The sequence below is a fragment of the Pelophylax lessonae genome, assembly GCF_965119305.1.
Source record: "Pelophylax lessonae genome assembly, chromosome: 1".
NCBI classification, from domain to species: Eukaryota; Metazoa; Chordata; class Amphibia; order Anura; family Ranidae; genus Pelophylax; species Pelophylax lessonae.
In genome coordinates this window covers 104147150-104167646 of record NC_138768.1, presented here as the reverse complement: position 1 = coordinate 104167646, position 20497 = coordinate 104147150, and the positions used below count along the sequence as shown (strand labels likewise).

Below are 20497 nucleotides of genomic sequence, written 5' to 3'. Positions count from 1 at the left end.
TGCGTCATTCTGCTGTAGTACAGGGACAGAGCACACATCATACGTGCTGGCTGCTTATTAGGGACAGACAGTCATAAATTATATTGTGTCTGAAAAGAATTCAGAATCAGGGACAAGTCGGAGTGCTGCAGGCAGGGCGAGTTGTTAGGGCATTTTAGGGCGAGGCTGGAGATAGGCAGGGTCAGTGTTCTACAATCGATTTTGCTGTGTGGTGGGGTTTGCAGTGCCGGCAGTGACTGATCTTATCGATCATTTTAGGGCCAGGCTGGAGATAGGCAGGGTCAGTGTTCTACAATCGATTTTGCTGTGTGGGGGGTTTGCAGTGCCGGCAGTGACCGATCTTATCGATCATTTTAGGGCCAGGCTGGAGATAGGCAGGGTCAGTGTTCTACAATCGATTTTGCTGTGTGGGGGGTTTGCAGTGCCGGCAGTGACCGATCTTATCGATCATTTTAGGGCCAGGCTGGAGATAGGCAGGGTCAGTGGTCCACATCGATTTTGCTGTGTGTGGGGTGGTGTGAACACAATCTTTTTGCCCTCTGAGGAGGAGGGAGAAAAAAATATTTTTTATCAGTCAGTTGTGTGCAGCGTTTTTCCTTCAGTGCTGCTGACTGTGATAATACACTGCTGTGTTCACATGTGCTATTATTGAGTGATTTCAAAATTTATACACTTTTTCTATTCCACTATTCAATATACACCCTTTTGGGTTAAAAAAAATGTAATTCTGGCATAGTCTGTACTAATCTATTTAAAATTACAAACTTAAAAGGGGAATTTTCTTTTTTCCCTCCATAGCCTGCAGCAGAGCTGACTGATATAAGACACTGCTCTTCACATGTGCTATTGAAAAATCACCAATTTTATATCATATTTTCTATTCCGCTATTCAATCTACACCCTTGGGGTAAAAACAATTAAATTGCGGGATAGTCTGTATCGGTACGTGTGAGATACACCTTTCCAATTTTTGGGGCGCATCTCATACTGCCGAGGATTGCAGGGTGCTTCAGTGTGCCTCCTGCCTGTTCCGAACTCCTCCTACTCCTCATCCTGCCTTTGGGGGTACAAAAAATAGTAATTTGGGCCTAGTCTGGGTCAGTACGTGTGAGATACATACACCTTTTGATATCATATTTTCTATTCCGCTATTCAATCTACACCTTTGGGGTAAAAACAATTAAATTGCGGGATAGTCTGTATCGGTACGTGTGAGATACACCTTTCCAATTTTTGGGGTGCATCTCATACTGCCGAGGATTGCAGGGTGCTTCAGTGTGCCTCCTGCCTGTTCCGAACTCCTCCTACTCCTCATCCTGCCTTTGGGGGTACAAAAAATTGTAATTTGGGCCTAGTCTGGGTCTGTACGTGTGAGATACATACACCTTTTGATATCATATTTTCTATTCCGCTATTCAATCTACACCTTTGGGGTAAAAACAATTAAATTGCGGGATAGTCTGTATCGGTACGTGTGAGATACACCTTTCCAATTTTTGGGGCGCATCTCATACTGCCGAGGATTTCAGGGTGCTTCAGTGTGCCTTCTGCCTGTTCCGAACTCCTCCTACTCCTCATGTTGCCTTTGGGGGTACAAAAAATAGTAATTTGGGCCTAGTCTGGGTCTGTACGTGTGAGATGCATACACCTTTTGATATCATATTTTCTATTCCGCTATTCAATCTACACCTTTGGGGTAAAAACAATTAAATTGCGGGATAGTCTGTATCGGTACATGTGAGATACACCTTTCCAATTTTTGGGGCGCATCTCATACCGCCGAGGATTGCAGGGTGCTTCAGTTTGCCTCCTGTTCGGACCTCCTCCTACTCCTCATCCTGCCTTTGGGGGTACAAAAAATAGTGATCGGGACCTAGTCTGGGTCTGTACGTGTGAGATACATACACCTTTTGATATCATATTTTCTATTCCGCTATTCAATCTACACCCTTGGGGTAAAAACAATTAAATTGCGGGATAGTCTGTATCGGTACGTGTGAGATACACCTTTCCAATTTTTGGGGCGCATCTCATACTGCCGAGGATTGCAGGGTGCTTCATTTTGCCTCCTGTTCGGACCTCCTCCTACTCCTCATCCTCATCCTGCCTTTAGGGTACAAAAAATTGTAATCGGGGCCTAGTCTGTGTTTGTACGTGTGAGATACACCGTTTTGTAAAATTTTTCCTATTCCGCTATTCAATATACACCCTGTTTGAGTGTAAAAAATTTAATTACGGCATACTCTGTATCGGTACATGTGAGATACACCTTTTTAAATTTGTTTGGCGCATCTCCTTCCACTGCCGAGGATTGCAGGGCGCTTCAGTTTGCCTCCTGTTCCGAACTCCTCCTACTCCTCTTCTTCATCCTGCCTTTAGGGTACAAAAAATTGTAATCGGGGCCTAGTCTGTGTTTGTACGTGTGAGATACACCGTATTATAAAATTTTTCCTATTCCGCTATTCAATATACACCCTTTTGGAGTGTAAAAAATTAAATTACGGCATAGTCTGTATCGGTACGTGTGAGATACACCGTTTTTTATCCTTTTTACTATTCCGCTATTCAATATACACCCTTTTGGGGTAAAAAAATTTAAATTGCGGCATAGTTTGCATATTTGACTGTGAGATACACCCGTGCGATACTGTTGTTGTTTTGTTCCGCTATTCAATAAACACCTTTCTAGGGCAAGATCATAAATTACAGAAATATGAGGAGACCGTCAAATAGGGGCCGTGGCCTGGGTCGTGGTGCTGCTGGTAGAGCTCCTGTTGCAAGGAGAGGACGTGGTCGATCTGTGTCAGCTACACGCACAAGTGAAACAACTTCCTCAAGTGTGAGTAGGCGACAGAACCTGCAGCAGTATTTGGTAGGGCATCATACGCCTCTAGAAGTGATGAGGCCAGAAGAAGTAGAGGCGATAGTAGATTGGGTTGCTGACAGTGCTTCCAGTTCCTTCACATTGTCTCCCACCCAGTGTACTGCAGAAAGGTCAGAGTTGGCACCTGCAGCCAATGTCCAACCGTCTTTCACCTCACCCCCTTGCAAATCAGGCAAGCAGTCTGAGCCCCAAGTCATGCAGCAGTCTCTTCTTCTTTTTGATGACTCTGTCAGCAGGGTTTCCCAGGGCCATCCACCTAGCCCTGCCCCAGAAGTGGAAGAGATTGAGTGCAGCGATGCCCAACCACTTATTTCTCAAGATGAGTACATGGAAGGACCATCGCAGCACGTCTCCGATGATGACGAAACGCAGGTGCAAACTGCTGCGGCATTCAGAATTGTGGAGACCAACAAGGAGGGCAGGGGTGAAGACTGGGTGGAAGATGATGTGGAGGATGATGAGGTCCTCGATGTAATGTTCCGGTACCTTTGGTACCCTAAATTACACTTTCCACAAGTGTATGCGCCCTACCATTTACTTTGGGAAAGGTGCGCATACACCTTTAAGACTGGAACTGTCATCACTCAGCGCCGGACTAGATGGCTATTTAAGGCGTCGGTTCTCACTCACATGTGTTCGTTCAAACACCCTTATCTGGATGCTAACCTTGCTTGAAGCTTCCATGCTTGCAAGCTTACTTCGCTGACGGAACCTCGCTGCGCTGATCCCTGTATCCCGCTACTGGATCATCCGCTCCTCCTGAACCACCCTTCCGCTGTATCGCTAATAGTGCTAAGTACCCCACAGGGGAATTCTCTATAAAGTTATACTAAGCTTACACTATCTAGCTCTGCATAGTAGAGACTGTTTATCACATCTGCATAAACTAGATTGCTAGCTCTTGAGACTACTGCTACTTTTCTGCACTGGGTTGATCTCTTTTGTATGTCCACCTGCTATTCTATCATCTGCTATCATACAACATTGCTAAACCTTCCTGCATCCATCTACTACTGTCTCACCTTCAAGTGTCTATCACCTACCACCTCCACTCAACCTTCATCATTGTGTTACCACATGCATAAAGTCACTCTAAGAACCGGCTTGCTAATTGTGTGTATTTACTGGCTGAAATAAGACCTTCCACACATGATGAGTCATTGAGGTTGGGAATGGTGTCTCAGCATATCTCTTACATGACTGCTGACGTGGAACTATTTCTGCAGCTGAAAATCCACACCATATAAAAACGCAGGAGCGTTACACTCGACCCCACATGGAATGAAGGTCATGCAGGTGACCTGAGTAGTTTGGAGTAAGAGGCGGTGGTCGCACAGAGCCACCAGCACAGCAGAAGAGGGAGCATGGTGCAGAAGCGGAGCGGCCGTGCCCTAGACACTACGCCTGCTACTGCCCAACGCAGCAAGGGAACGAGCGCACCAAAGCGAGCTCAAAGGAGTTCTCTAGCGTGGAAGTTCTTCAGAAAATGTGCTGATGACAGGACACGAGTGGTTTGCACCCTGTGCAATCAGAGCCTGAAGCGAGGCATAAACCTTCTCAACCTGAGCACAACCTGCATGATCAGGCATCTAAGTGCAAAGCACGAGCTGCAGTGGAGTAGACACCTTCAAAACCAGGAAAGGTCTCTGGCTCCTCCTGCTTCCTCTTCTGCTGCAGTCTCGGCCTCTCCATCCACATCTGTAGTGATACCGGCACCTGCCACCCCGCAAACAGACGATCTGTCAGCAACACCACCACCTGGGTCACCAACCATCTCCACAATGTCCCGTGGAAGCGTTCAGCTTTCCATCTCCCAAACACTTCAGAGGAAGAGGAAGTACCCCCCTACCCACCCGCGATCCCTGGCCCTGAATGCCAGCATTTCAAAATTCTTGGCCTTTGAAATGCTGTCATTCCGTCTGGTGGAGACGCACAGTTTTAAAAGCCTTATGTCGGTGGCTGTCCCACAGTACGTCGTGCCCAGCCACCACTACTTTTCCAGGCAAGCCATCCCTTCCCTGCACAACCAAGTGGGGGAAAAAATCAGGTGTGCACTGCACCACGCCATCTGTGCCAAGGTCCACCTAACTACCGATACGTGGACCAGTAAGCACGGTCAGGGGCGTTATATCTCCCTAACGGCACACTGGGTAAATGCAGTGGCGGATGGGCCTGAGGCGGATAGCAATTTGGCGCACGTCCTTCCACCACCGAGGATTGCAGGGTGCTTCAGTTTGTCTCCTGTTCCTAACTCCTCCTACTCCGCTTCCTCATCCTCTACCGCCTCCTCATCCGGTCAGCGTAACACCTTCACCACCAACTTCAGCACAGCCAGGGGTAAACGACAGCAGGCAGCTTTAAAACTTGCCTGTTTGGGGGAAAAACCACACACCGCGCAGGAGTTGTGGAGGAGCATGGAACAGCAGACAAATGAGTGGTTGCTGCCAGCGAGCCTCAAGCCCAGCCTGGTGGTGTGCGATAACGGGCGAAATCTCATAGCAGCTCTGGGCCTAGCCGGTTTGACGCACATCCCTTGCCTGGCGCATGTGCTGAATTTGGTGGTGCAGAGGTTCCTTAAAAATTACCCCGATATGTCAGAGCTGCTGCAGAAAGTGCGGGCCGTCTGTGCGCACTTTCGGCGTTCTCACCCTGCTGCTGCTCGCCTGTCAGCGCTGCAGTGTAACTTCGGCCTTCCCGCTCACCGCCTCATATGTGACGTGCCCACAAGGTGGAACTCCACCTTGCACATGCTGGAAAGACTGTGCGACCAGCAGCAGGCCATAGTGGAGTTTCAGCTGCAGCACGCACGCGTGAGTCGCTCTGCGGAACAGCACCTCTTCACCAATAACTGGGCCTCCATGCGAGACCTGTGTGCCTTGTTGCGCTGTTTTGTGTACTCTACCAACATGGCCAATGCCGATGACGCCGTTGTCAGCTTAACTATCCCACTTCTATGCCTCCTTCAAAAAACGATTCGGGCGATGATGGAAGAGGATGTGGCACAGGATGAGGAGGAGGAGGAGGAGGATGAAGAGGTAACATTTCCAAGGCTTTCAGGGCAGTCATTCGCAAGGGGCTCCGAGGGTGGGTTCCTGCACACACAAACGCCAGGGACACAATTGTCTAGCAGGGGCACAGTTCTGGAGGATGAGGAGAAGGAGATGGAGGAGGAGATGGAAACATGTTCACAGCAGGGTGGCACCCAGGCCAGCTCATGGCCATCACTGGTGCGTGGCTGGGGGGATACAGAGGACACAGACGATACACCTCTCACTGAGGACAGCCTTTAGTTGCCTCTGGGCAGCCTGGCACACATGAGCGATTACATGCTGCAGTGTCTCCACAACGACCGCCGAGTTGCCCACATTCTAACTTGTGCTGATTACTGGGTGGCCACGTTGCTGGATCCCCGTTACAAGGACAACGTACCATCCTTAGTTCACTCACTGGAGCGCGATCGCAAGATGCGCGAGTACAAGCGCACGCTGGTAGACGCTATGCTGCTGGCATTCCCACCTGACAGCGGGGCCACAGTGGAAGCACAAGGCCAAGGCAGAGGAGGAGGAGGAGGAAGAGGTCGCCAACGCAACCAGGGCACCGCCAGCACCTCAGAAGGCAGGGTTAGCATGGCCGAAATGTGGAAAAGCTTTGTCAGCACGCCACAACAAACAGCAGCACCAGCAGCTCATATAGAACGTCTTAGCAGGAGGCAGCATTTCACCAACATGGTGGAGCAGTATGTGTGCACACGCCTACATGTAGTGAATGACGGGTCTGCCCCCTTCAACTTCTGGGTCTCCAAATTGGGCACATGGCCTGAGCTTGCCCTTTACGCCTTGGAGGTGCTGGCGTGCCCTGCAGCCAGTGTATTATCTGAACGTGTATTTAGCACGGCTGGGGGCGTTATCACAGACAAGCGCAGCCGCCTGTCCAGAGACAATGTGGACAAGCTCACGTTCATTAAAATGAACCAGGCATGGATCCCACAGGACTTTTCCGTACCTTGTGCAGAATAGAGATGGATACCGACTTTACCCAGCCATTGTTCTATTTTTGATCTTTCTCACTCTTTTGGGGTGTACCCTCATTTAAAATGACTGAAAAAAAGCAGTGTTGGCTACCTTGTCCTCCTCCACCGCCGCTTCCACCTACACCGCCCATAGTTGTGCGCAGCCTATTGCATTAGGGTGTGCACCCCAAAGTTTAAATACACATGCATGTGTTTGCCTACATGTATATGGCCCCAGTACATTACTCTCCCTGCTGGCAAAGTGAAATAGAAGTGTGTGGCACTTCTCTTATGGTAGAGCAAGTCCGAGGGAGATCTTTCCCATCTCCTCACTGGCAAACAGAGCGATAATGCTAATGTGCCCTAGGTGATTAGGGTGTGCCCAGGCACACCCGGCACACCCTGTGCGCATGCCTATGACACCGCCACATCCACCACCACCTCAACCTCCCTCCTACTCCATATGAGCCTCGTCCTTCACAGATGAAGAACATTGTTTTATTTTTCTGTTTTTTTTTTTGTTGTTTTAAGTTATTTCCCTATCCACATTTGTTTGCAGAGCACTTGCCATGCTCTTAACTACGTTTTGCTGCCATTTGCAGCACTCTAGCCCTTTCCATTGGTGTTTTAGAGCCATTTTAGTGCCTGAAAGTTCGGGTCCCCATTGACTTCAATGGGGTTCGGTGTCCGGGTAAAGTTCGGAAAAAGTCCGGGACACGGACCTGGACTTTTTTTTCAAGTTCGGCCGAACCCGCCGAACACGGACATCCAGGTGTCCGCTCAACTCTATTCCAGATAACTCATGTAAACATCATTTGCTGGGTCCTCATACAAAAATCAAATAATTTCTAAGGCTCATGTCACACAGGCAATATTGTAGCAGCTAGAGAATCGCTTTTCTTAGCATTATTGTTGCTATAAAAATAGAATTGAGGTAAGCGAAAGGTCTGTGTCAATGAAATTCTGAGCGATTTGTAGCTTAGTTGCTGAGCCATTGACTTTTTGCAGCATATAGAGCTAGCAACAGAACAATGCAGCTTCTGATGACTATGACATGACATTGATTGTAGTGCATGTGTACCTGCTAAAAATCAAAAAGACAAAGAGAGATTTGTAGCTGCAGCAGAATGTTGCTATAGAAATTGTTAGTGTGGCACAGCAATGAGTTGTTATAACTGTGCAGGCTTACTTCATTAACATTTGTTTATGCCTCCTTATTCAGATTTGCTGAATGTGCTGGGTGCAATACGGTGCATTAAGTCAGAATGCCACAAGGCAAAGCACCAAACATGGATAGAGTGTTTGAAATAACCTGCAGAAACTACGTGTTTAGTGTGCTTCAACGTAACGCATGAATAAATGACACCCAACCTACTACTATAGTAGCAGACAACGCACAGCACTGCAGCACACCACAATGCACAAGCTTCAATTCAAAAATTACATGTTCATTTTCCAGCCCATGCAAAATGAATGAACTGCTTTAACACAGTCGTCTTTAACACACAGCATTGTAGGCAGGTGCAGTCTATTTTCTCCACTGCAGGTGGCGCTTATCCATAGTGGCAATGCAGGTGGAAGAGGAAGTCAAGAGGAGCTTCGTTCCTCTATAATCTTCTAAGTCATGGAGAGGCTGTATCTGATTGGATGCTGGTATCCCATGTGACTTTGGTGGCCATCTTGGATCAGTCAGAGTCTATTTAAGAGTCGCAACTCGGCGAGTCGATAGCATTTCTGACTAAGAATACTCATCTGTGGGAGTTCAATGCCCTGGCTAGAGCACCAGACTCCAGTCTATGGACCTCTATACAGAGCGGTAGAGCTGGAATCATTTCTTTGAAGAGTCTATTTAAGACACTGGCTCCCAGGTTTGGTGAGCATTTCATGTGTGGACCAAGTAGGGACAGGTCAGGGACAGTGCTTCCAGACGAGTAGGGAAAGCACAGGGACACGTCATTCTTCCTGAAAGCCTCCCACTTGGGTTTGGACCAGCCAGGCCACATTATGCTCCTTCGAGACAGATGTTATTGGCACATCTGAGACCTACTGCTACTACTCATCGATGTACATCCTGTGAATTTGCCCAGTCAGGTTGTCTTCCTTCCAGGCTTGTTGTGCATTACTGAACTTTTATTTCAATACAGTTCTGTTTTCTGCCACCGGGCCATAAGTGTTTACTGCCACTGCACCATGCTGGACCTACCTGTTAATTTAATATCCACTAACATAATATATAGTGCAAACAGGCACTGAAAGTGCAAAACAGTGTCAAATAATAAGCGCTGTAGGTAAGTGGAATAAAAACAGCTACATGTCTTTTTAATTCAATACACACTGTTATATACACCCAGAAACTGGAAGACAGTGTACAGTATGGGACCAGGCAGTAGGCAGGTTAGCAACAGTTAGGGACATATATGTAAAGCAGGCCCAAGACTTATATCAAATACAAATGGTGGTGAATCAATCACTCATTTAAAACATATGCATTTGGAAACTTCATCTACAGACAGTGAATGTCAGATTCACTGGTTTATAAAATTGCCCTTTATTGACCTCCTACCCCGAACTTTCAATTGAAACTCTTGCCGGAGAATTACCGAAGCTTCCTGTGCAATTATAATAGCACAAGAAATTGTCAGACGTGGAATGTGCCACATTAACTAAACAGTTTCAGGTCTATCTTTGCCACGTGCTCCACCTAGCGCAGGTCTGCACCTAATTATTGGGCGGGAATGCAAATAGAAAAATAAATCAGCGCAAGTATATGCTCCCCTAATGGGTAAGAATATTATCTTTCTTCCTAAAATGCTAGTGCAACAAAGTGAATATTCAAAATTATAAAAAAAAATAAAAATGTAAGTGCAATAATTTGAAAATGATATATAAGAGAAACAATTAAGTCATCAATACTTATGAATTCATATTATACATATACTGTGAATTCAAAGAAAAATGTCCTAATAGAATGATCAAAAATCAACAATTGATGTTCTATATTCCATAAAGCCCCAAGTGAAATATTGCACTTTCAAGTGCATATAACGTTGTGCAACTTCTTCTGTGAACAAATTCATGCAATACACCATGTGTAATCCTTCCACCGATCACCCCAAACAGATTCACCAGATGGGGTGGCTGGTAAAATGATAAACCAGCTAGTGCGCCTTTTTTACATAAAATATCCAGCAGGCCGGTTCTTATTCTCATAATAGTTGTTTCCGTCTTCACATACAGGCAATCTCATAAGGATGTGTGAGGGTACGTAATATTTAGGAAGAAAGGAGAATCCATATAGTGTGAATCCGTAAAACTTCACTCATTTATTTAAAACCAGTTCTAACACTCAAATTTTACAAGTTTCTACCGACACTAAGGATTAAAAGCGTTTCCGTAGGAGACTACGAGTTTGGCATGAGCGGTAGTGTCCGGCTTCCTAGCCCCGCCTGACTAGTTTCGTCATTCGATGTCCTCACGGAGGGGTGATAGGGGGAATGCGGCTGTATCCATATAGTAAACTAATACAGATTCCCACTAGGTGTGACTTTGTCATATTGGATGGGAGCTATCAGGAGACAGCTCACAGATCTGCAAGATTACCAACCCTCCTCCTTTCTCCTGCTCTGAGCTGAGCAGGGGACAAGCAGAGGGATCAAAGCATGCAGCTCTGTTATTTGTGCTGTGTCTCATGGTAGAACAGAGAACTGGTCACTCCTTATTAACAAAGGGACTTGCATCCCTTTGTTAGTTAGGAGCAGCATCTGCTCCATTTTTATGTTTAGAAGAGTGGTGTAAGCTTGGTCACAGTGATCACATGGTACAGGGCCAATCACAGCGGGCCTGTACCATGAGATAGCTGTGGCCAACCACAGCTATCACAATTGTACACAATAATACACAATACACAATAATACATGAATGGCCATTATGGTGTCATAATGTCACTATAACACTGTACTTCTGTGGTCACAGTATGTAAAAAAAAATTAAGAAAAAGTGTTACAAAAATTGAAAAACAATTATTACAAAAAATGTTTTATTTTTTTTTACATACTGTCACCAGTTAGTATCCCTGATCACCGCCACGTCAGTCATATGGTGACGTTGTAGTGCTTTGGTGACAGTATGTACGAACAAAAAATTGTGGGGGGAAAAAAACACATTTTATTTAAATTCTTAATTTTCCACAAGATTTGGACAAAAATATGACAACTAAACAACATTTCTAAAGATGCTTTTGTTGTTATTTTTATGATGAGGGTGAAGTTCCACTAACAAAAAAAAAAATGGACAAAAGGCAGCACATTTGTAAGCTTATAATCCTACCTTTTGTCAAGGGGAATGGCAGTTCTTACAAAAATATTGTCCTACTTTTTAATTAACCCAGAGTTATTTTTGCAGCTTGACTCCCAGGAATTCTTGTCTCATGTGATAGCTGTTGAGCATATGGTTACAAAGATGTCTTGCTTCTCATAACCCCTTGACATATAAAATACATTAGGACATATGTGCAGATACATTTATACATATTATATGCACATATACATCATAACTGTATTACCATGACTTTTTTTTTTTTATTACATAATATTTTCCATAAAATCACACTGAAATGATAATCATTATTTCTTTTTGTTCATTGAGGGACACAGAGACTAGGGAGACGTGGGCTATATTGCCACCTACTGGAAGATTTGGACACTGGCAGACCAAAACATTGTGGCCAGCCTGGTATAACTCTCCATACTCCAAGTATGCTTTCGTTTTTTTTGCTAGTGTACTTTTTTTTATTATAATTTAAAGTTGTGCATCCAAATACAAGAACAAGTTGACTACAAACTTTGTGTAGCACAGATGACAATAATTCATGCACAATAAACTAAGTCAATTACGAATGCCCTTTCTCTGCTTTCAGAAAAGTATAACCTTTTTTGCTTGCTATTTTTTCTTCAATCAAGAATCCTCTTAAATTCACTTAAGCCGGTCGCTAAATGAATGCAACATAGCGTTAGACATGTAGTTCTCATTTTTCACCACTAGATGCCCATAACTGTCTTCAATTTGTTAATTGCAATTTTTATGCACTTGAACATGATCTTGAGGGAACCTGTGTCTTATTGACAGTCCCTGGTTCTGTTTTTTTTTTTCTTGTTAGTGTTTTGTTGCAGTTTTCCACCTCTCATTTGGCTTTTGAACGTCCAACTATCTGTGAATTTATGTGTCCCTCAATGAGCAAGCAAAGATATTGTATTATTGTACTTACTGTAAGATCTAATTCTTGGAGCTAATTAAGGGATACAGGTCCCACCAGTCCATGTTCAAAATCATGCCCTTCTTACTGCTTTTCTAGAAAACTAAGACATACTGGGAATAGGAGTAAATATTAGTGATCGACCGATATCGGTTTTTTTTCGTTACCGATACTGATATTTTGGCCATTGCATATCAGTATCGGCCAATATTGGCCGATATTTTTGTATATTTAAAAAAAATGTTTTTTTTTTAATTTTTATCACTTGACAGGTACTCTACAGGAGGGATCTGGGGGTCTCCTCTGCACTTTAAAGCATTCAAAACGCCAAGTTTGGCTGATTTGAGTGCTGTCAGTTTTTTCAATCTGGCGCCAGTACCCGGAAGTGATGTCATGACGCATACCCCACTGACTAACAGAAACAAGAGAGTTTATACCAGATTACCAGACATGTCAGTTGATGTTTTTTTAGGTCACGTGCAGCTCTATTTTTGCGCAGTACTGGTTTAATTATGTTTTACCAAAAACAACATGTTATGTCATTTAAGCCCCATGCATACTGTGTGTTTAGCCTAAGTACATGAGGCTCTAGTGGGTAGATGCGGGTGGAAGCAGGGGAGGACTGGCAAGGGGGGCAAGGTGGAAATTGCCCCCCAGGCCACTCTGAAAAGTGGTAAAAACCGGTAAAAAGGTCGAACTCAGGGCTGGATTAATGTAGGGGCCAGACACTGTATACGGCTGTCAGTCCAAAACCAGGTGGGCATGGATGGTGAGCTGATTCCATGGTTCAATGGGCCACTTGACTGGACTTGACCCCCAGGCCAAAGGCTGCCAGCCCTCCCCTGGGTGGAAGGCATAGGTGCACTTACTGCCCTAAATGGTAATGGCACTTGGTGCACCTTCCAACCTCAGATGCTTTTTGGCTCCCGCTCTGATCGCCTAGGCGTTGGAGCAGAAGGGGGTACCTCTCAAAATAAGGTACCTGTTCCCCCTTTAAAAAGTGGAACTTCCCCTTTTGGATGAATCACTAGTTATTGGGCTTGTTTGGTAGGGATGAAGACTTTTCGCCACTCATCTAAGTGGCTTCCTTAGTTCTTCTGTGTGTCAGAAACATACATCAGCATTTATAACCACACAAAGGTTGCCAGGGCCCGTTCTTGTTTTTGAAGATCATATTATTATATTATTTTAAGGATTATCTTCTTACAGCACAGATGTGGTTACTTCACTTACAGTTTTAGGCCCCTTAAACATTGGGCATTTAGCGCCAATGCATGGGCCACAGATAGAAGGCACATGTGCACCATCCAGCCCTTCTGCCGGCAAACTCTATGAGAGGCTGACAGCTGCTGCGGGTTGACAGGGCTGGGTGGTGCACCTAGGAGTACAAACGTTTAGGACAGTGAAGCAAGAAGTCTGAGTCCTGGCCATTTGTCTCTGGGCGCATACTGCCCTAGACACAAGTACCACTGAGTGCACCCCCAAGACCTCTAGCCACAAGAGTTGTTAGCTTCTCATAGAGTTTTATAGGCTGCTGGCAGCAGAGCTGGATGGCGCACCTGTGGCATACTCCGTGCATACCTTACTCTAGACTCCGCGCACAGTGCATTATTTACTTTTGACTGTTGCATGTGTCCATGTGTGATTCATCTGGGCTGAGGGAGTGTCCCCACTGCATCCAATAGGGGAGCCTGTTGTACAGTGGAGGAAACCCAGCCAGTGACACACAGGCTTTGTAACTATCCCAGTGGGTTGGCACAAACAGTGGTGCATCCTGGGATATGTTATAAAAGCCAAGGGCACATGTGACAGGGGGTCTTTGGGCAGGAAGCCAGGTCCCAAGAGGAGGGTGACGGCTGTCTCTCCTCCTGTCTGTTGTGGAAGGTGGTCACAGGCGGTTGGCCTAGCGAACCAGGAGTGTGGTGCTGAGCCAGGAGGTCCAGGAAAGCTGACAAGTGGAGTTGGAGGCAGAAGCAACCCTGGGAATACAGTGTCCTTGAGTACCGGGAAGCTTGCCAGAGGTCTGCCCAGGAAGGGGGACCGCTCCAGTGGAGTGTCAGTGGACAAGAGTTCAGCACACACAGCAAGTGAGAAAGGGGGTGCCAAGTTAGACCCTGAAGAGTAACTTAAACAGGATCATACTTTCTATCTTCACTTCACTGGCAAGGTGAAGCAGCGGCCTTGCCGCACACTACAGTCAGTTGTCCTCAGAAATTGTGCATAGTTCATAGTTGGATTATCCCACTCATCCCTTCTCCCATCCCAGTTCTAAATAAAACACAAAAAAACAAATCCCCTGGACTGTTCATTGTCTGAGCCAAGTGTCTAAAGTGATAAGTTTCCATAGACTGTTGCTACGGGGAACCCAGGGGAATCCAGAAAGTGCAATTCTCAGCAGTCCTCTAGGGGCAGTGCTACACTAGCAAGACAAGGCCTGTAATAGTTATTCAATTACAGGAAACAAATGGATGCACTCCATTACACATTTAATTGTAATGTGTGTGTGTGTGTGTGTAATATGTCAGTCTATGCTGTAATATTTAGGCAATTGTGAAAAATGCTGCAAAATTAGGAAGTCTTCGAAATAATGCAAAACTTGTGTATTTACAGTGCCTTGTAAAAGTATTCATACCTCCTGAAAATGTTCACATTTTGTCATGTTAAAACCAAAAACGTTCATGTATTTTATTGGTATTTTATATGATAGACCAACACAAAGTAGCACATAATTGTGAAGTGGAAGGAAAATGATAAATGGTTTTCAAATTTTTTTACAAATAAATATCTGAAAAGTGTGACGTGCATTTGTATTCAGCCCCCTTTACTTTGATACCCTAAATAAAATCTAGTGAACCAATTGCCTTCAGAAGTCACCTAATTGATAAATAGAGTCCACCTGTGTGTATTTTAATCTCAGTAAAAAAAATGCTGCTGTTCTGTGAAGCCCTAAGAGGTTTGTTAGAGAACCTTAGTTCTTAGGTGCTGTTTTAAAACCAAAAACGTTAATGTATTTTATTGGGATTTGTGTTGGTCTATCACATAAAATCCCATTAAATACATTTCCATTTTTGGTTGTAACATGTCAAAATGTGGAAAATTTCAAGGGGTATGAATACTATTTCAAGGCACTGTATCAATTATTAGCCTAAAAATGTTCCTCCTTTGCCATTAAAACAGAATAATTTCCCTTAGGTTGACTTGCACACAGTTGTTTAACCACTTGACCATTGGAAGGTTTTACCCCCTTTATGACCTGGCCATTTTTTTTTCTTTTCAGCGCTTCACTACTTAACTGGCAATTGCGCAGTCATGCAACACTGTACACAAGTAAAAGTTTTATATTTTTTCCCACACCAATAGCTTTCTTTTGGTGGTATTTGATCACCACTGGGTTTTTTATTTTTTATTTATAAACGAAAAGATTAAAGATTTTGAAGAAAAAAAAAAAAAAAAGATATTTTATCATTTCTGTTAAAAAACATATCCAATAAAAAAATTAATAAATCAAATTTCTTCACAAATTGAGTCAAAAATATATTCGGCTACATTTCTTTGAAAAAAAAAATAAAAAATCCCAATACGTGTATATCAATTGGTTTATACTAAACTTATAGCATCTACAAACTATGGTATATAGTATATACAGTATATTGAAATTTACGCAATACTATAATAGTGGGGATCGGCAACTTATAGCAGGGTTTTGATAGGGTGGCAGGCAATCTGATGTTAACAGACATTATCTGGGAGGGTCACTAACTGACACTGACTTCGCTATTGACACTAATACAGTGATCAGTGATAATACTGTACACTGACACTGTACTAATGACACTGACTAGGAAGGGTTTAACATCTAAAGGCAATCAAGGGGTTAATTGTGTACCTAACAATGTGTAATGTGTGCTGCTTTTACTTTTCTGTCTAGCTTTTTTTCTCCTGCTTTGCAGGGAGAAGAAATAGCCAGATCACTATTCCAAGTACACAGAGTTCTGTGTTTTTGTAAACACAGAACTCTGTGTGTGATTGGACACAGCCAATGAGCTTACTTCAGAAAAAATTATTGGCTGAAATCTGCTGCCAAACTCATGTTGTGTCCAATCACAGCATGGGTCGGCAAAGGGCACCGCTCAACCCATATGAAGCTGACGACTTACAGGTACGTGATTGTACCTGTACCTGTACCTGCTGCCCACTCACAGTATATTTACTCTGAGTGGTCGGCAGGTGGTTAAGGAATTGTGGGTTTGAACAAATTGCATTAATATTGGGATCATTTTAAAGTAATATGGTTAAAAAAGCCTCCTCTATATCAACAGTGCTTATCACACAAAGTGTAGGGGTAAAGGGGTTCATAATCCATAAGGTACAGGGTTTAGCAGTCCATATTGCACAGGGTACAGGGGTCAGGAGGCCATATTCAATATTGTGCAGGGTTTAGGAGGGCATAACGCATAGAGTGCATGGCTCAAAAGTAATTAATGCACAGGGTGCAAAGGAGGAGTAACGCATGGGTCAGGAGTAAATATTGCACAGGCGGCAGAGGTGCAGATTTATCAATGCACAGAGTTCAGAAGTATGTAATCCATTAGGTGCAGGGATCAGGAATAAAAAATACACAGAGTGCAGGTGTCAAAAGTAAATAATGCACTGTGCGCAGAGTCTAGAGTAAGGTATGCACGGAGTTCAGGGGTCAGGCATATAGAATGCAGGGATAAGTAACATATAGAGTGTAGGGGTCAGGAGAAAGTATCACTGAATGTGCAGGAATAAGGAACAAGTTATGCAGGGAGTGCAGGGGTCATGAATAAGTACCACGGATTGCAGAGGTCAAGCGCGCGTAACGCACTCAATGCAGGGGTCAGGAGCAAGTAGCAAGAGAACACACAGAATGCACAGGTTAAAAGTAGGCTAGAAAATAGTGTATTTGATATTTATATGTTTAGCACATACTGAGTTAAGAAAAAAGAAACGCTGTAAACTGATTGGTTGCTACAGACAACTCTGGGCGTTCATCTTTGCTGCAAAAATGTTTCTGTGAACCAGGTAAACCTAATGCCTACTGGACATTTAGACACTACAAAGGGTCTTGGTGTTTATGGCGGGCACAGGTGCGCCATCCTGCTCTGCTGCCAGCAGCCTATAAAACTCTATGAGAAGCTAACAGCTCTTGTGGCTAGAGGTCTTGGGGGTGCACTCAGTTGTACTTGTGTCTAGTGCAGTATGCGCCCAGAGACAAATGGCCAGGACTCAGTCTTCTTGCTTCACTGTCCTAAACGTTTGTACTCCTAGGTGCACCACCCAGCCCTGTCAAGCCGCAGCAGCTGTCAGCCTCTCATAGAGTTTGCCGGCAGAAGGGCTGGATGGTACACTTGTGCCTTCTATCTGTGGCCCATGCATCGGCGCTAAATGCCCAATGTTTAAGGGGCCTAAAAATGTAGGTGAAGTAACCACATCTGTGCTGTAAGAAGATAATCCTTAAAAAATTATGATCTTCCAAAACAAGAACGGGCCCTGGCAACCTTTGTGTGGTTATAAATGCTGATGTATGTTTCTGACACACACAAGAACAAAGGAAACCACTTAGATGAGTGGCGAAAAGTCTTCATCCCTACCAAACAAGCCCAATAACTAGTGATTCGTCCAAAAGGGGAAGTTCCACTGTTTAAGGGGGAACAGGTACCTTATTTTGAGAGGTACCCCCTTCTGCTCCAACGCCTAGGCGATCAGAGCGGGAGCCTAAAAGCATCTGATGTTGGAAGGTGCACCAAATGCCATTACCATTTAGGGCAGTAAGTGCACCTGTGTCTTCCACCCGCATCTACCCACCAGAGCCACATGTACTTAGGCTGACACACAGTATGCATGGGGCTTAAATGACATAACATGTTGTTTTTGAAAAACATAATAAAACCAATACTGCGCAAAAATAGAGCTGCACGTGACCTAAAAAAACATCAACTTGACATGTCTGGTAATCTGGTATAAACTCTCTAGTTTTTGTTAGTCAGTGGTGTATGCGTCATAGTAAACTGATTGAGTGCAATGGGGCTAATTGCTCCCTAGGCTTCTACTGACATCCATGTTGATAGGAAGAAGTATATAACCTTTATCTGCTGTTAAATATAATTTCCTACTTTTCTTTTTATTCCAGTCCAGTTGCCATCTGGGCAAGCCTGTCCAGGAGTCAAGAAGTCTATGTCTTTGCCAACCAACTCTCTGCAGATGGGAAATAACTTGTCTCCATTAATCATCTCTAAAACTCAGAGTCACTCACTCTATTCCTTCTTGCCGGTCCTAAGAAGAGAGCCCTTGAGGACAACTCGCGTCCTGCCCGCCATTCCCAGTCAAAAGGGCCAAAATGCAACAGAAAGCCTTATGAGATCTCCAAAAAAGTCTGACACCAATGACTAGCGCCACATCTGGAGCCAAGAGTAGAAGAGTCCCTCCATTGTGTATTTCATGTACATCACACTGTATGTAGGGTCTGTGAGACAGAAACCATGTGTGTCATTTGTACATTCTTGAAAAATAATTATAAACATGAACTAGGTTTTTGCTATTTTTTTAAAAATAAAACAAAAATAAAATCTTTTTTCTAAGTTGTTATTTTGTGATCTTCCACACCAAAACAACATGAAAAAATGTCAGAGGAAACTTTACAATAAATAGTTTCATTAAATTCTATATTGTATTGATAGAACCTTGTTTTATTTACTGTGATTATAATTATTAATCCGTTATGTTAAAGAGAACTTGTCACTGACTAGCATACCTTATCTGATGCAGGGTATTTTTCTGTTGTGATAGTCCCTGCCATCTGACTTTTGGGACAGTTACTAGTCCCGGAGTTAAGGGTGACATGCCTGACTTGGAACTAGTATGTGCTTTTAGGATTAGATAGCAATGCTTACATGAGAGGAAAATAGCCCCCGACAATGCCAGGTAACCTAAGGGGGTACTGTGTTGGTAAAAGGGCCTGATTAATTCAAGTGTGCCATGCAGTAACGTGAGGCAAAATACAGTGAGATTGAATGATCCTCAAGCATCTACTGTATATGCCAGTGATTCTCAACCAGGGTTCCATCTAGGTTTACCGGCGTGCCGGAAGCATGGCATCCAGCTTTCCCTGGATCAGCATCATGAGTTGCAATGGTGTGGGTGAGCTGGCTGCCAGCACTATAACAACCAATGGCTCAGTGATGGGGGATTGTTTGATTTTCTTCTCGTTCACACCATTTATGCATGAAAACCAATGGAAAAAACAAACAGATTTCACTTGTAGAGTGACAAGTACATAAGTCATACATCAGTTTTCATGCATGTTTCAGTGAGTTTTTATGCACATTGACATCAGTTTTTATGCACGTTTTTTTCTATGCACAGATAGACATCGCACCCTGTGTCATGTGTATCTGTGTATGACACACCCAGTGTCAGTGGCGGCCCTTCCATTAGGGGCGCAGGGGCGCCGCCCCACCATCCATGCATCTGGCCCCCTAATCTACATGCAGGGCACCGGATGCATGGATTCCAATAGGTTTTTTTTTTTTTTTTTTTTTAAGTACGTGATTAGAGGCAGAGGCTTTAATAGGCTTCAAAAAAGGGTGGGCTCAGGGAGCAGAGCACTACGCCCTAAGCCCACCCAGTTGTATGGCAATAGCGAATAAATATTCACTATTGTCACACTGATTCTCCTCCCAGCTAATCAGGAAGAGGGTTGTGAGACCCCTTTCCCGATTGGCCAAAAGGAGAAGCGATCTTACTGGCCAGGAAGAGGGAGGAGACACATGGCTGGAGGAGAAGCACAGCGGCTCAGCCATCCAGCACTCCCCCGCTCAGACAGGAGAAAGGAGGAGGTAAGGAGGCAGGCCTGGGGGGGTGGTGCGTTAGTTTACCGCCCCCCCCCCCCTGAATTACCGAGCACCAGCCGCCACTGCCCAGTGTCATGTGTATCTGTGTATGAGACACCCTATGTCATGTGTATCTGTGTATGACACAACCGGTGTCATGTGTAGCTGTGTATGACACACCCTGTGTCATGTCTATCTGTGTATGACATACCCTGTGTCAGGTGTATCTGTGTATGGCACACCTGGTATTATGTTTATCTGTGTATGACAAACCCTGTGTCATACATGTTGCAGATTCCTGCGCAGATAAAATCTGCACGTGATACTAGTTTTGTGGAGTGAACAGGTCACATAGAGAACAATTGTTTTCTTTTTGCCCTTGCAGAACACATGCAGAAAAACTGACATCTCTGCATCTGGTGTGAACAAGGCCTTAGGGGCTTTTTAATGGAGGACTTGTGACTCAGGGGCTTTGTGTTAGGGAGACTTATATATGGGGA

The 20497-nt window shown here is 44.4% G+C and overlaps 1 protein-coding gene across 2 annotated transcripts in view; it reads left to right on the top strand.

Annotated features, from left to right (window-relative positions):
* ANKRD55 (ankyrin repeat domain 55) overlaps positions 1-18831 on the top strand; it is a 136336-nt gene extending 117505 nt beyond the window's left edge. For both annotated transcript variants that reach the window (XM_082258780.1, XM_082258779.1), the window contains exon 11: positions 18299-18831. In XM_082258780.1, the coding sequence (XP_082114906.1) occupies positions 18299-18558 (260 nt within the window). In that variant the 3' untranslated portion in view covers positions 18559-18831. The remainder of the gene's footprint in view (positions 1-18298) is intronic.
* Positions 18832-20497: the final 1666 nt, after the last annotated feature.